The sequence below is a fragment of the Asparagus officinalis genome, chromosome 5, assembly GCF_001876935.1.
Source record: "Asparagus officinalis chromosome 5, Aspof.V1, whole genome shotgun sequence".
NCBI classification, from domain to species: domain Eukaryota; kingdom Viridiplantae; phylum Streptophyta; class Magnoliopsida; order Asparagales; family Asparagaceae; genus Asparagus; species Asparagus officinalis.
The window spans coordinates 8,362,915-8,379,512 of NC_033798.1; the positions used below are offsets into that span (position 1 = coordinate 8,362,915).

The following is a 16,598-nucleotide window of genomic DNA, read 5'->3' on the forward strand; positions in this document are numbered from 1 at the left end:
TGTGTGTGTGTATACTCTCTCTCTTAGTATATATGTATATATAAGTATACTCTCTCTTATATATGTATAATATGTGTGTGTATACTCTCTCTCTTAGTATATAAGTATAGCATATTACAATGGTTACTTCTTCCCCATTGGCCCAACGGGCAATGGCTACTTATGTGATTTTCTCTCTCTCAAGTTATAACTTATAAATATATATAATATATTTACATATAATATATGTATATATAATATATATAATATATGTATATATAATATATAGTTACATAATAATTTATAAGTATATACTAATACATAATTATATAAAATATAATAAATTTAAACTAATTTTTAGCATTTTTTATCAAAAAAAAAGAAAAAAAAATTGAAAAAAATCCGGGCCGACCCGGAGCCCGGCCCGGTTGGGCCCGGGCCCGGGCCTGGACCCGGCCCGGGGTACCCGGGTCCGGGTCCGGGCTCCGGTTTTGCCCGGCCCGGGCCCGGATTTCCGGGCCTGGCCGGGCCGGGCCTGGCCGGATGGACAGGCCTAGGTACAGTGACTCCAATTTCCAGTAACGGTAATGGGAAAATGTTAGCTAGATACAATGTAAAAGCAGGTAACAACAATAACAACAAGTGCTATATGAATCATATTCTTTTGTTCAGTTGTGATTAGGGTTATCTCCGTCGTTAAGTAATTAAACCACTGAAATATATACAAAGCATGTGAAGCCAGTTAATACATAAATCAATGAAATCTCAGAACATGTTCAGTGGGTGTAATCAGTTTGCTGAACTTTATTAATTAAATGTTGCATCGCCTCCATTTAAAGTTCATTTGTGGAGATTGTTGACAGTTCAATAACTCCTGAAAACACAGAAAACTGATTTATATACACAAGGAGAAAGTGATGCTTTGAGTTTGAGAGATGGCAAACAGCTAGGCTTACTTTTAGAGAGGACATGGTAATTGTTGAACACGAACAGCAGCAAGATAACCAATATATTTGCTTGTTGATGCGCGCGGCTTTCTTCCATTCTTCTACGTAGGAGAGGTTAAGGTTCAAATTTTGTGACGTCGAGATTTTTCGAGTTACCATATATACTTATGTAATGTTAAACAACTTGCATAGGGGAATCCAGGGCGGAGGAACAAATGTATGGTACGAGAAGATCGAATGTCCTTGGTTTTGCTGATGCTCGAACTGTTTTCTTGTTAACGCTTTGTTAACCGGCGTATATATGTCCTTTTTTTTTATACAATCCCTCGGCTTCAGTTAAGTATGATTTATTTATGATATGATTGTGACCTTGTTTAGTTTCCAGATAAGCTCTTTGAAATGCGTTGGTTAGCCTTGTTAACTTTTCTTCTTGTGCTCATTTCTAACGTATGAGTTATGAAGCCTGTACTTCAAGAAATAATATTCATTGTAGGCTAGGACAATGAAGGATTTTTTTTTCCTGACCTACGTAGTTCGCCTCTGCATTGTTCGTTTAATTATTTTCTATTTTGTTTGCTGAGTAAATACTACGTCAAAACGCTCGGGGAGAAAAAAAATCATGTAGAGGGGTCTCTACGCAAAACTTACGGTGGAGGGAGCAGAATATTACGCGTATTTCATCATCGGTTTTAAAGCGGTGATTGCACTGATTCACGTGTGGTCATGTATTGCATTTTGTTGGTTTGCGTTGACTTAAAATTTGCAGTGGGCGTAACAACCAGATTTTTTTAAATTAGCTGGCTGGATTACTGTTATGGTTAACAGTAATCCATCCTTCTTCTCAAAAAAATAATTGTAGTGGGCATGTGTTGCATTTTCTTGATGGTAACGCTTTCAGGAAAAAAATTAGTATTGTTATTAGTTGGAGTATTAAGTTGCGCAAATTGTCATCATTTGTGAGGTTGATATACGAGATACAATGATGGATCTCAATCATAAATCAGAATGAAGGATGGGAAAGTACTTAACTTGGATTACGTTTTTAATTAATACATGCGGGGAATGATCACACAAGACCGCATAGCGCAGTGGATTAGCGCGTCTGACTTCGGATCAGAAGGTCGTGGGTTCGACTCCCACTGTGGTCGGTCGCTATTTTTCGAACCTCTGTTTTTCAGGGTTATTTTGATATTAAATCTTTGAAATTGTTCTCAGGCCCCTCCAAATCTGTGTCGATATTGGTTGTCGTTCTTTTTCTATCTTCTTTTTTTTTTTGGTTATTGGAACGTTACCCCCTCATGTCTTCTATATTTTTATTAGCCCCTCAAATCTTTGAAATTGATCTCAGGGCCTCGTAAATCTTCAATATGTCAAGATTAGCCCCTCAAAATCTTTGAAATTGATCTCAGACCCCTAAAAGTCAATTTTAGTTAAAATTAGCCCCCCTAGTTAGAATCTGGTTGAAATGAGCGAGAATATTCTGTGTACTTCAGGTTTTTCAGTTATTTGCCCCTTATGTTCCTCTCTCATAAACCTAAACCCATTAACCACTTTAACTTATACCAATCTCTCCAAATCCATTTAATAAAAACCTCGTACAAAGATATCTTCCATGTTCATCTTCTCCAATGTCTTCTTCCCTAATGGGAACCAAATCTGTGTCGATATTGGTTCCCCTGTGGTCGTTCCTTTTTTATCTTCTTTTTTTTTTTGTTGGTTATTGGAACGTTACCCCCTCATGTCTTCTAGATTTTTATTAGCCCCTCAAATCTTTGAAATTGATCTCAGGGCCTCGTAAATCTTCAATATGTCAAGATTAGCCCCTCAAAATCTTTGAAATTGATCTCAGACCCCTAAAAGCCAATTTTAGTTAAAATTAGCCCCCCTAGTTAGAATCTGGTTGAAATGAGCGAGAATATTCTGTGTACTTCAGGTTTTTCAGTTATTTGCCCCTTATGTTCCTCTCTCATAAACCTAAACCCATTAACCACTTTAACTTATACCAATCTCTCCAAATCCATTTAATAAAAACCTCGTACAAAGATATCTTCCATGTTCATCTTCTCCAATGTCTTCTTCCCTAATGGGAACCAAATCTGTGTCGATATTGGTTCCCCTGTGGTCGTTCCTTTTCTATCTTCTTTTTTTTTTGTTGGTTATTGGAACGTTACCCCCTCATGTCTTCTATATTTTTATTAGCCCCCCAAATCTTTGAAATTGATCTCAGGGCCTCGTAAATCTTCAATATGTCAAGATTAGCCCCTCAAAATCTTTGAAATTGATCTCAGACCCCTAAAAGCCAATTTTAGTTAAAATTAGCCCCCCTAGTTAGAATCTGGTTGAAATGAGCGGGAATATTCAATGTACTTCAGGTTTTTCAGTTATTTGCCCCTTATGTTCCTCTCTCATAAACCTAAACCCATTAACCACTTTAACTTATACCAATCTCTCCAAATCCATTTAATAAAAACCTCGTACAAAGATATCTTCCCTGATCATCTTCTCCAATGTCTTCTTCCCTAATGGGAATTTATGATCAGGACTGAAGAGAGTCGTTGGGGAAGAAGACATTGGAGAAGATGAAAAGGGAAGATATTTTGGGTGATGATTTTATTAAACAAATTTGGAGAGCTTAATAGGTATAAGTTAAACTGGCTAATGGGTTTAGGTTTGTGTGAGAGGGACATAAGGGACAAATCACCGAAAAAACTAAAGTACACAGAATATTCTCACTCATTTCAACTAGATTCTAACTAGGGGGCTTATTTCAACATAGTAAGCGCAAATTTTGTATTGCTTTTCTTAGTATACTTCTATTTTTTTTTCCTTTTTTAGAAGGGGTGATAATTGTGTTTGGTAAAAAAAATTTACATACTAATTAAAATTACTTCTGCCTTTAAGGGCATTTAGAGGCAACCTCAGTATACTTTTAAAAACATTTTCTGTTTTTTATTAAGTTTATAGTATGTATATGACCTTTATCTTTTGACAACGGTCTTTAAGAAAAGTTTCACCAAACACCTAAACTGTTTTTAGAAACAGCTTTTGATATATGATTATCAAACAACTATTTTCAGCAGCTTATATAAGTTGCTTCTATAAGCTACTTATATAAGTAGAACTTATTATACTCTTCAGTACTACCAAACTAGCCCTAATAGGATTTGAAGGATGTGAGATCAATTTTAAAAAATATTGGGGGCTAATATCGAAATATTGAAGATTTAGGAGGGTGGGCCGAGATCACTTTCAAAATTTTGGGGGGCTGACATCAAAACGTCAATGACTTGGGGGGCTAACATCGGTTTTTAACATTTTTTGGTGATTAATTTGACATCAAAACGTCAATGACTTGGGGGGGCTAACATCGGTTTTTAACATTTTTTGGTGATTAATTTGATTTTACTCCAAAATAAGAAATGCTATACAAAAGAAATTATTTCCGTTGCCGGCACTTGAGAAACCAGAACCAAGTGTCTTGCTTCAACACTTGGTTATATCTTGCTCATATTAGTTAACATTTGTTAGGTTTTTTAGCTAGTTGCAAATGGACAACGTTGCAGACATACTTCATTCAATAATCCGCGTGCTTCTTTAATAGTTAGTGTTACAAATGAATATATAATAAAAAGATCTGAATCCAAAACCTTTTGAAACTGGGCGTTCTGCATCCTTGAATCAAAAAGACAAATTTACTGAAAAGATCAATCGCAATGGAAGATGAGGTAACAGTGTATGGGAATCAATCTTCAACACTCGCGGCGGCGATGCTATTACAATAAAGTTGGCTTGATTGCTTAGACAGTTGACGAGATTCAAAGCCACAATACAAACACAAACAAAGGAGAGGAACCTAGACCTCCAGCAAAGCTTCAACGCTTGCGACGAACCGCAGCTTAGGCAAAAACTACGTAGAAGCTAAATTTAAATGATGGGCTTTATGACAACACCCCAGCAACCTCTTCATGTTAGTGGCAATCTTCATAGGCGCAGAGGAGGTGCTATCAAGAACGAAATGCATTGGCCAGCCGAAGGCAAAAATGTTATCAGAACAGAGACAAAGTTGCCAGGCACATCATACAGAACAAGACACGTTCAGAAATTCCATAATATCATTACCCAGCTTCATTGTCTTCAGGCAAGTAATTTCACTATCTTGAGCGTAGACACGCATAGAAAATATAAAAGAGAAATTTCAAAGATGATCAACAACTACAGGATTCAGATAATGTAAAAGTTGCATGCAACAGACCAGTCTCATAACAAAATCTGAAGAACATAGCAAAAAAGAACAAAAGTCCATATGCTGCTCTATGCTTTGATGGCATATTTCCTCTTCGGGAAGTACATTTCTCGTTTCTTCTCACGCTCTGTCTTCAAAGATTCCTATAAATGTAAACAGAGAAAAAAATAAAAGAAAAATCAAAGATGGAATTTTAGAAATTAAATAACAAATCAGATTATCGTCATATAAAAACATGATAAATGAACTTTTTCTCATTGGAATCCAAGGATATTTACTTTTACTCCTACTGTCTCCATGCTGAATTCTAGACAAAAAGCAGCTTAAACAAGGACTAAAATGAGGTTCATGTCACTATAACAAAGTAGTAAGCTTGAGGGACATATAATACAGTTGTACATTAATAAAAAATTATGCAGCTATTTGTTCAATTAAATAGCATCACAGTATAGAGCAAAATATTGATTTGATATAATGATGCATGTATCCAAAGGACTCAAGCCATATGAGATGATTATTAAAGGTCAGCATGATATGGTTCCTGTGGCAATATCTCGTATGCATGCTGCAGCAGAAATAGGTCCATGCTCGTGAACCATCAACAAGTGGCCCTTGGGATATACACGAAAACAGTTATTGTAGTGCTAAATGAACCTAGGTTTACGGATGTAAAGCCTAAAAAACTGATCACATTCATAGAGCTGGCTAATACTCCAAAATAATAACATTGTTGCGGCCATCAAATGATTAATATATCTATTCCTAAACTCTAAAAGCATCTTTTAGCATGAAACTCATTCCAAGTATCCAAATAGCTTACAACGTCATGGGTGTTAGGACTATCAGGGTGTTTGGGAGAGCTTATTCTTTGAAGCTAACAAGTTATGCTAGCTTTTACTGGCTTCTAACTTTTATGATAAAAAATGCTATAAAAATTGTTTGGGCAGAGTAATAACCTTTTTGCTCAACCCTAGCTTATTTAGATGACCTTATAAGCTAGTTTTTCAAAAGCTAGGGTATATCATCTTTTAAAATGGGGTTTATAAGTTAACTTATTTGATATTTTACCAAACAAGTACTAGTAGATATTAAAAAGCAAGCTTAAAAGCTAGCTTGACCAAAAAATAAACTCCCCAAAAACCCTCTATATCCCTCAAAATCCCCTGGATAATAAAATAATTGGAATCTAATCCCCATAAAACAACAATGTTTTAAATGATTTTGAATATATAACATACTTATTCCCTCTTCTTTGGGAAAAATTACAACTCATATATGGTGATACCTAAATTCCAATTCTAGCAAGTTACTAAACTCATCATTATAATTCAAACATAAATTTAACATGGTAGCAGCAGGTAGCAAATCTTTGATTTGTTCAGCCATAAGTTTGTTTCATAAAGGCATGATGTGTGGGATCATTTTGATGGAAGAGTTACCTCTTAAATTCACCACATACCAGTGCTAAGTTACGTACTTCATTATTGAAGCCGTACCCGTACCGGACACGTACCGGACACGTACCCGACACTTTCCCGTACCCAAACTTCATGGACACTTCTTGAATATATGCATGCATTTATTACAACATGTACTCAATTATACGATATATGTGTTAATTTAAAACACTTGTCAATGACTTCCTGAACGTAGTGCTTACACTTCACATCTGTCTTTTGAAACTAATGGGATACGGATCGGGTTCGTTTCAGTCCATACCCATGTTCAAAACTATATAGTTAATGGGCCGTTTAGATGTCTAGTTAAAAAACGAGTAGTTTACAATTCACGATAATCAATATGATAAAATAAATTCAAAAATGTGATCAAAATTTTAATTCTAATGACACATGAAACGGAAAAAAAAATCTCATGTACATTATTAATTCAATATATATATGTAGTCGTGTCCCCGTACCCAACATTTTATAGTTTTGCCGTGTCCCCTACCCGTACCCGCACCCGTACCCGTGCCCGTTTCCATGCAACTTAGCCACAGTGACATCTTCGGAGTCTTGAAAATGTTCAATGTGCTATAAGGGTTTTTTATCCTTAACCCAGCCTACCCCCAACCTCCCCCCAACACACACTCAGACACTTTGAAGAAATAAGTGAAGAAGTTAGGTAACAAAATGAGGAAGGTGTTCTGCCCCAACACACACTCAAGACTCTAGTCTTTTACAAGTAATAAAATGAGGTATTGATGTCAACACAATAATGGACCCATAATCACATTTCTTGTTTTTTATTTTGAACAAAGCAATGGAAAGAGAGGAAGGTGTTCCGCCCCATGTTTTCCAGGCGAAACAAACAACCATAAAGCTTCTTCAAGAAACACTTGAAAATGGAAGGAAATGTGTTTCCGCCACGCTTTCCATTTCCAACTTTTTTTCCCAGAAGCAAACCAAACAGGCCCTAACACTCCACACTAAAAACATGGAATAAAACTTGTTATTTTACATCAATTTTTCTACATGTGCCCATGGGGGCTCATTAGGGGATGAGAGAGAGAAATGAATAGCAGGTGTGTCCCCCAGATTTGTACTAATTTCTCCCATGGCCTCTCCTCTCTCTCTCTCCCATCCCCTAACAAGTGCCCATGAGCACCCGTTAGAAAAGCCCATTTTACAAGCTCAAATAGAATTAATCATTCTCATGTAACAAGACAAAGAACAAAATGATGTCATTGCATATCTTCCAACTCTTCTCCTAAAGCTAATCAACCCACCTCAAAATTTACCAATTTGAAAAAAAGGACTACACAAACTAGTTCACGCGGCAAAATGTTTCATTTAGATTTACTAATAAAAAATTCTATGAATATTTAATCCTTAACTTCGCACCACATAATCTTACACAACATCATATCACAGGAGAAAAAGTAATTAAATAAATTACATTAATAAACAAAACAAATGCTCCAAAAATGCAAGAACTCTAAACACATTTCAATATTAAAAAAACAAACCTGGTGCTTGGTGAGCTTGCGCCTAATGGCTCTCGTCTTCTTGGGCCTGAGATCCAGCGGCAAAAACTTCTTCTTCTTGTACGCTTCCCTCAGCGCCGCCTTCTGCTTCTGTGAGATCACCGTTAGAACCTGCGCGATCCCGAGCCTTACAACCTTGCTGCCATCAAAACAATACAATCATCAAAACCCTAACCCTAACAGAGAAAGAGAGAGATCTAAAGAGAGGTTTACATCTTGGAGAGCTTGTTAGGGGCACCGCCGGTGACCTTAGCGACGCGGAGGAGGGCGAGCTCCGCCTTGAGATCCTTCAGCTGATTCAAAAGATCGGCCTTTGACTTGCCCCTCAACTCGTGGACCTTGATTCTCGCTGCAAAAGAGAAGGGGAAATGTAAGATTTTGGCTGAGATCTGATCAAAGTAGGGAAATTTTGAGATCGCCACTGAGATTTTTACCCATTGGGAACTCTTGCCGCCTTTCGCTCTCTCTGCTGCTAATCAAAGAAACCCTAGCAGGAGCGGACGTTTATAAATGGCCTTTGTGGCTTGGGAGAACGACTAGTGGGCCATACGAAATGGGCTTTACAGCTTGTTTAGCGGCGTGGCCCATTAGTAATAATATTTGTGGGAAATTGGCTTTGTAGCTTGTTTAGAGGTCTGAAAATTTTGTGCTTTTGCCTTGCAAAAATGGCTGAATTTCAGAAATCCCCCTGACTGTGTAGGAGGATTATATATATATATATATATATATATATATAAAGATAACCCCATTTAATGTCAAAAACATTAGAGGTCATCATATAACCCACTTCAACATGTTTTAAAAAAGAACCCCTTAAAGCGTGAACTATTAATTTGATTGACAAAGGTATGTCCCAACATAATTTTACCCACTCGTATAAAAAATACACTTAACACCATCAGGGTGCTTCATGAAAAAAAAAATCTTAAAGTTAAAGAAAGTTTTTTTGATAACCCCTAAACTTAGGCAGGTTTTACTAATAGTTTGAAAGTTAACGCTTAATAAAAGCTATCATATGATAGTCCAAAGTTAAAGGTTTTTCCCTCTGAAATTAGCCTTATTAAATGTTGATAAGTTATATTTCTAAATTAAATTGAAGGAAAATATGATATATTCCCTGAATTTTAAATCTCTCTTCTAAGAAGCCCTAAACTATTCTTGATAACTTTGAGATTTTTTTTATTTTTATTTTATTTTTTGAGGAGATGATTTGCTAGAAGGGAGGGGGTAAAGTTATTTTCGAAAAATAAAAATCGAGGGATTCTTAGAAGAGAGTGTTAAAACTTGAGGGCTTCTTTGTCAAAAGAAGAAAGTTAAGAGCTCTTAGAAGAGAGGTTACGTATTTAGCAACTCCATAAAACTTATTTCAGTCAACACAACTTTGGTCCAAAAGTTATAATTTTTAGTTTAGCAACAATTAGACCAAAGTAGAACAATTTAGGCTTTAATTTTGTTTTCTTCGGTATCGCCCTCTACTTGCACTACCTTTAGCTTAGTTAGAAGAAAACTAGACTTGGCATTTTCTCTTTTTGAAATTGCCAAAGGCTAGGCTAGACTAGTTTTATCTTAACTGGATCAAAGTTGAACCATGTAAGAGTTGATCCATAAAAAAACCTAATTTAGGAGTTATATTTTGAAATAGAAAGAACTAGTTTAATTGGGATCCAACTTTTACCAAAACTATAAAAATAAGATATTGGATCCAGGTCGTACCACGTAAAAACTAAAATATAAAAATAAGATATTAGGTCCGGGTCATACTACCTAAAAACTGGTGATGTTAAGTGATCACACAGTCAATATGTATCCGTGTTTGGACGAGTTTGTTGAGGATTAATGAGGGGAGCGCTTTCTTCCCTGACTTTATGTATGGTTCTTGAGTTGGGTATCTGAAAAATTTGCACATGTAGAAATTCGTAAGAGAGTGGTGTTTGGTTCCCCCATTGTACCTCAGACGATCAAGTTAGCTGATGAATTTGAGTGAGGTCAATAAAAACTGTAAGAGTTCTTGTGGGTATGCAGTATAATTTTACAGATAATTTTTTTAGATCCCCTTTGTGAACCAGTTTTTGAACCCCTCTAAAGTTCGAATAGTACATATATTTATACCAAAGGTATAAGGGTAGATTGATCACTTCGCCCGAGTACTGAGAGGGGGTGACGAAGTGTGGGCTGGCGGCCGCGTCAACACCTACTTTACAGGTGTCAGCTGGCAACTGGGAGAAGGATCACTTCGGCATTGAATGAAAAGTGATCAGAGGTATGACGGTGCTGACGTAGTTCGATGAGTCATGAAGACTATCAGAGCTAGAGTCATGATGGCACCTGTTGTTGGCCTTCTTGTTTTGATGATGTTTAACAAACAATTTACGTCTAATGTTGTTTGTCTAGTGTTTGTGTTTTCGTATTTATTCTAGACAAACAACGTGTTTGAGGATGGATGGAATTGTGCTTCAACGATCATATCCAATAGAGGTTGGCGGAATTGTGGAGTGAAGCTTATGCAATTCAAGTTCAAGATCCAAGTTCAGCTTCATCCGCATAGTGTACCAAGTCAAGCTTATTGAATATCAAGATCGGCTTGGGTAATCTAGTTTAGGTTTTATATTATGTGTGTTAGATACTCTAAGCTCAATATCATATACACACACATTTTATTGGTTTTCTTGTATACATATGTAGTCATATATATATACAACACAAGTTTTGGTTTTTATATTTATAAATATGAAATTACATATTTCATATTTATTATTGTGATTTGGTTTAATTACTTAGATATGAAACAAATATATTTTCATATACATACTCATATGTTTCATTTTCTATTGTATTTATAAAAATATTGTATTATTAGTTTTTGGACTTAACAATAATCATATACATATTTTATTAAGTCTACATAATTATTGTGCAAAGTTTCAAAACATGGTTTAGCCTAAATGTCAAATATCATATGTTTACATTTTCGTGTTTTGGACTATTTTGCAAAATGATGATATTTCTCATTTGGGAAGTCCTTTTAGAAAACCAGTTTTTGTAGCATGTGTATTATCATGTCTACAATCATTTCCCAAAGTTTCATAATTTTTGGAATTTATTTGATATTTTTAAACATTGTTTTAAAATCAGCAATTCAGCTTTCAAAACCTGTTTTAGCATGTATCAGTTCGTGGTCGACTGCCACGGTCGACCGCCATGAGTTCAGAACTCAGAATATGTTTGTTTCCCCCCGGTCGCCCGCCGAAGTCTCTGGAGCTTTTCCTGTTGTTTTTGTTGCTCGCGGTCGACCGCCGTTTATCCTAACAGCTCTTTTGGTACAGAATCAGATTTCTGATTCTTGGGATGTTTGGTCTTTTCCCTAAGGGTTTTTTCTGTTGCTTCCTCTTCCTATATAAACCCCCAAACCCCCTTCTATTTCAGCAACTAATGGGATGTTTTAAACAAGTTTATAAAAGTTTTAACAGGGGTTTAAGTTTGGTTTAAAGCTGTTTTGGTTGGTTCACAAGTGGAGGAGATCATCTACATTGTTTGAGCTTCCTTTTAATCCATCTCTACATCTTGTTTTTCAAAGAAGAATTCCTAAACTCTATTTCTAGCTATTTATTGTTTTATTCATAATTTCTATATGCTAGATTTTATTTGAGTTTAGTTGTTTTATTTATTCTCATTGTTACACACACCCACATGAGCTTTTAGTATTTACATACATAGTATATTAGGTTTGTGAGAAATTGTAACATTGAGTTGAGCTTTAATTGAGTTCTCACATTGTATTAGAGAACAAATCATTTGTTATCTTTGTGAGATTGTAAAGTTTTCGGTTAGATAGAAAACCGAGTGTGAGGAGTGAACGTTGATCGGTGAACGTTAAAAACCGACATTATGAGTGAGTGTATACGTTGATCGGTGATCGTTGAAAACCGACATAGTGTGGTTGTAAACGTTATTCGGGTGAGCGTAGAAAACCCGGTTGTGATAGTGGATTTCTCCCCGGGAGAGGGGAGCGGAGACATAGGACGGAAGGTCCGAACTCCGTGATCATATCATGTGTTTGAGTTTGCTTTGGCGCACTTAATCTTATGTTTATATTTCTTGTCGCCATTGTCTATAGCTCATTATTTTTATCATCCACTATCTAGTTCATATTGTTTACCCTTGTGTTAGTTTACATATCCTTACATATATCATATTGTATATCTCTTTGGTAGGATATATCATCTTGTGCTAGTTTATATATCATTGCATATATTTATCATATATGATATATCTCTTTATTCATATTGCTTATTCTTGCTTATAACTCTTGTATATGTATCTTGCAAGAATATACTTGTTAATTAATTTTAATTGGCATTTAAATCGGATTAGATTAGCATAAGACCCTAATCACCGCCCCTCTAGGGCTAACACCTGCCAACCATTAAATATAATGGTGACACGTTGCCAAAGGGAGAAGCTCAAGGCGAAAACAGTCCTTTAGCTTCGCCCAGAAGCAACACTCATCGAATTGTCTTCGTGAGGCGTCGAACAAGTGGTCGAGTGGACTGCTGGTGAATCGTCCACGACAAGAAGGTCGATTGGTACCGTCTTTCCAGTCGACATGAAGGAATATTGACTAGACGAGTCGGCTAAGTCAGGATCCTTGTTGGGCTTGGGCCACCAAGTTGATTGGGTATTGCTTGCAGAAGTACACTTATTCGTTGCTTCACGTTAAGTTGTCTTTTGGCGAGTGGGAACACCATAACAAAAACTAATGTTGTAAATTTGCAAAACACACCCTCATGGACAAGTTAGGCTAAATCCTCTCCGCAAAAACCATTATGATTTAAGGGTGTTTCTCTAACTTTCAAAGTTTAGAAGAGGTTTTGTACACATCACTTCAAATTTGAGGGGGATTTTGTGAAATTTAGCAAAGAGATACTTTCCCAATAAAAATTGCCACATTTCTATATGCTAGTTGAGATACACGTGTAATGCACGTGGTTGAATATCATGATTATTTAAATTGATAAAAATAGAGTAAAAATAAAAAAAAGAACAAAGTGTTATGTGAGATTGATCATAAACTCAATGATCTTTCACAAATAAAATATTGTCATTATTTCCTTCAACCGAGACTATGACCACATGATCTACTATTTATGAGTTATAAACACATTAATCTAGTACAACATCTCTATTCATAAACACATTAATCTCTGTTTGCATTAAATTATATATAAGCATGAGGTATTGCATATGAAAGGATAATAGTCATAATTAGATTTCTCATTGTACAAACATTTAAAATTTAAAAATTAATATCCAATGGCCATAATCAAGGTTAAACACATTCACACGTTTAAAAAACCAATAGAAAACAAACATTTAAAATAATTAAACACAACGTGATATCTGTAAGTGGATTTATTCACACGTGATATCTGTGTAAGTGGATTTATATATAAGATACCTGATATTATTTTTATAATTAAAACAATAGATTTATATCCTAAAACTTTTGGATTTATATATAAGATACCTGATATTATTTTTATAATTAAAACAATAGATTTATATCCTAAAACTTTGTCAGTGGATTGGTTTCCGAGTGCACATTCACACGTGATATCTGTAAGTGGATTGTTTTTATAATTGAAAATTTGAATCTATTAATCTGTAATTTTGACGGTATATACTACCTTGGATTAGAATAAATTATTAAATACAAGTTAAAAAATAGAGTTAGATTAGTAATAGGATAATTCAAACTTTATAGGGGTATAGAAAAAATTAATTGACATAGCTTTAATCATGATCATGAAAATAAAAAAGGAACATACATGTTGAAAGAGATGATCGTGGCATCGGCGTTTCAACATGTATGTTCCGAAAAAAATTAATAGGATTGTTTTTATAATTAAAATTTTGAATCTATTAATTAATCTGTAATTTTCACAGTATATACTACATTGGATTAGAATAAATTATTAAATACAATTTAAAAAATAGAATTAGATTAGTAATAGGATAATTCAAACTTTATATGAGTATTTTTGTTTACCGAAAGATTTTTCTAAACTCGTGCTTTTAAAGGGAAAAGTATGATATGATATCATAGATTGAATCGCATCAGCTACCCGGGCATAGCGAGAGAAAATATCCAGTCATGATCGAAGGATCAATATCTTTGATTTGCATTTAATATCATGCTGGGTCCATTCAATGTTTTCTCCGAGGAGATACTGCAGATCAAAATAAAAAAAAATAAAAAAAAAATTAAAAAAAAAATAAAATAATCCGACCCGTTAACCTCAGCTGAAAGTCTCTCAAAGCTTCGAACTCAAAGGAGAAAACGAGCAGAGAGCATAAAGAAACGATGGTAGTTATTCACGTCAAAGGAGTCTCAGATGATCGTCAATTCTTGTTCGATTGCTCGTCAAATTCGAGCATCGACGAAATAACCAGTTCCATCTCCGAGATCTCCAATCTCCAGTCCCAAATCCAAACCCTAAGAATTCATCTCAGAGGTAAAAAAAAACATTTTATCTCTAGTTTTTAACCAATTCAGGGTAAATTTTGGGGGCGAGTAAACTCATTTTCAGGAAATTGTGCAGGATCAGCAATTGGTATTGATAGATTATTATCAGAAGCTGAATCGTATGCCTCAAAGGTTAGAACTTGAACTTTTGTCATTTTTTAAAAATAAAATGCAGTGTAAAAATCCGGATTTTTTTAATTTTTAATTTTTAAATTTGTTGTTGTTGTTGTTGTTGTAGGATCAGGTTATACATAGACGGGCTTTATCAATTCACATTCTTAGAGATCATGTTAGGGCATTGGAGAAGGAGGTCGAGGCTGCTCATTCCAAGGGTTTGATCAACGACGATGTGCTGGGGATTCTTTCGGGTAGTGCTAATAGTTTTCGGTCAATGCTATAACTTAGAAGTTGATTATAGTATCTCTTCTAAGCATTCCATTGTTAGCTAAGGATGTACACATGCATATATGCACATGGACATGGCCACGTGCACTGTTAGGATCCATTTACACCCGCGTTCGGTAAATGGGGAAACAAGGAAAGTGAACCATGCTAACAGTGGTGTTGGCAGTGCAGTGTTTGTCCTGAACTAGCCTTATGTAAAGCCATTGGGGTGACATTGGTATTGCAAGTATTTGACATGGACTGGACAAGACTAGCGCACATCCATCCTGTGTAGGCGTTGGGGCTCCTGAAGGCTCTCATGAAGGCTTAAGTTAGTCCCATGTTGACTGACTAAATGGAGGGTCGGTCGTGGGTTTGTAAGAGATTTGAGTTTTCTTCCTCTAACTAGTCGCTTTTAGGATTGAGTTCTCCCAGGTCTCTTACACACACACACACAAAACGAGCAAAATGAGACACAGATGATACATGTGTTTTACTGTTTGTGTCACGTCTGCATGAGTGCACGCGTATGTTTGTACGTGCTGTTGCACGGGCTTGGAGTATCCACAGTGTATTATGTATAGGGTGGGTATGTGTTTCATGGGACTACTGCAACTTGGTACAAGAACCGATCTCGACTAGGATCCAGTTAAAATGTGATAGTGATGTGTTGGATTCAACCCTATGTACTACAAGACCAATTATATGCATAGGCAAATAGTTTATCTACAACCACCAAATATGTAACATTTTCTCCTGGTATCTTTTTCAATATGTGTCTTTGAATTGAAATATGTGCACATTGCATTCTTTCAATATGAACCAATATGTTGTGGTGACTGTGGCATCCCAATCATACTGTTGATAGAGATTGCATTCAGTCGCCAAAATCAGATACTAATATGGATGTACATGCGGATACAAAATGGATATTAGAAAACGAGTTAATATTGAAGAAATATAGTTCACATGATACAAAAGGATCATTAATATGTTTGTTATATCTGAAAAGCTAAGATCGAATATTTTGATCATCAAGATTAGTCTTAAATTCGTCAATCTAACAATTGCAGATGTACGATCAATATATATTCGGATACTTCGGACACAAATCCGGATATTTCAATATACAACCATAACCGTAATCATATCCTATCGGTTACAGATTTGAGATATATCCGCGGATACGAATATGGTTTTGCACCCCTAATTGGAAGCTTTGGCATTATTACTATTTGCTTCTATTCGGAACTTTTATATGATCATCTAGGCTTACTTGAGTTTCTTTAGTTCCCAAAGGGTATATGGTTTTCTTACCGATTACCATAAGGATCAAGATCACCTGGAAGTGACAGTTTTCAAATTTTGAGGGTACCAGATGATGTCTAATATTATCGGTTTGTCCTCTTTCTTGATCTGATACATCTCTATTTCAACTCTATGCTTCTGTTATTCTGATAGTGAAGCTAAGTTAAGGCGTATGTTTGAGTCCATTCGTCATTCACTTTCACAGGATATTAGAATATTCCTGGCTTT

General features: G+C 35.6%; 2 protein-coding genes and 1 non-coding gene across 5 annotated transcripts in view; 2 read left to right on the forward strand and 1 right to left on the reverse strand.

The window, feature by feature from the left end:
• Window positions 2,001–2,074, forward strand: TRNAR-UCG. The gene has a single exon. It is a non-coding gene; the product is annotated as a tRNA-Arg (tRNA).
• On the reverse strand, window positions 5,021–8,680 carry LOC109843139 (60S ribosomal protein L35-like). The gene is made up of 4 exons (XM_020412072.1): window positions 8,590–8,680; window positions 8,369–8,504; window positions 8,138–8,294; window positions 5,021–5,312 (listed from the first exon to the last, which is right to left on the reverse strand). Exons 1-4 carry the CDS (start codon window positions 8,591–8,593, stop codon window positions 5,238–5,240), a joined length of 372 nt encoding a protein of 123 aa, XP_020267661.1. The 5' UTR covers window positions 8,594–8,680; the 3' UTR covers window positions 5,021–5,237.
• LOC109843621 (UPF0769 protein C21orf59 homolog) overlaps window positions 14,426–16,598 on the forward strand; it is a 7,686-nt gene continuing 5,513 nt past the window's right edge. For all 3 annotated transcript variants that reach the window (XM_020412571.1, XM_020412570.1, XM_020412568.1), the window contains exons 1-3: window positions 14,426–14,667; window positions 14,755–14,810; window positions 14,917–15,046. In XM_020412571.1, coding sequence (XP_020268160.1) covers window positions 14,517–14,667; window positions 14,755–14,810; window positions 14,917–15,046 — 337 coding nt within the window. In that variant the 5' untranslated portion in view covers window positions 14,426–14,516. The remainder of the gene's footprint in view (window positions 14,668–14,754; window positions 14,811–14,916; window positions 15,047–16,598) is intronic.

Coding starts and splice junctions, on each gene's coding strand:
- LOC109843139 (XM_020412072.1), bottom strand. Junction 8,295..8,368: donor CCTAACAAGCTCTCCAAGAT/GTAAACCTCTCT, acceptor TTTTGATGGCAG/CAAGGTTGTAAGGCTCGGGA. Junction 5,313..8,137: donor GCAAGCTCACCAAGCACCAG/GTTTGTTTTTTT, acceptor TTACATTTATAG/GAATCTTTGAAGACAGAGCG.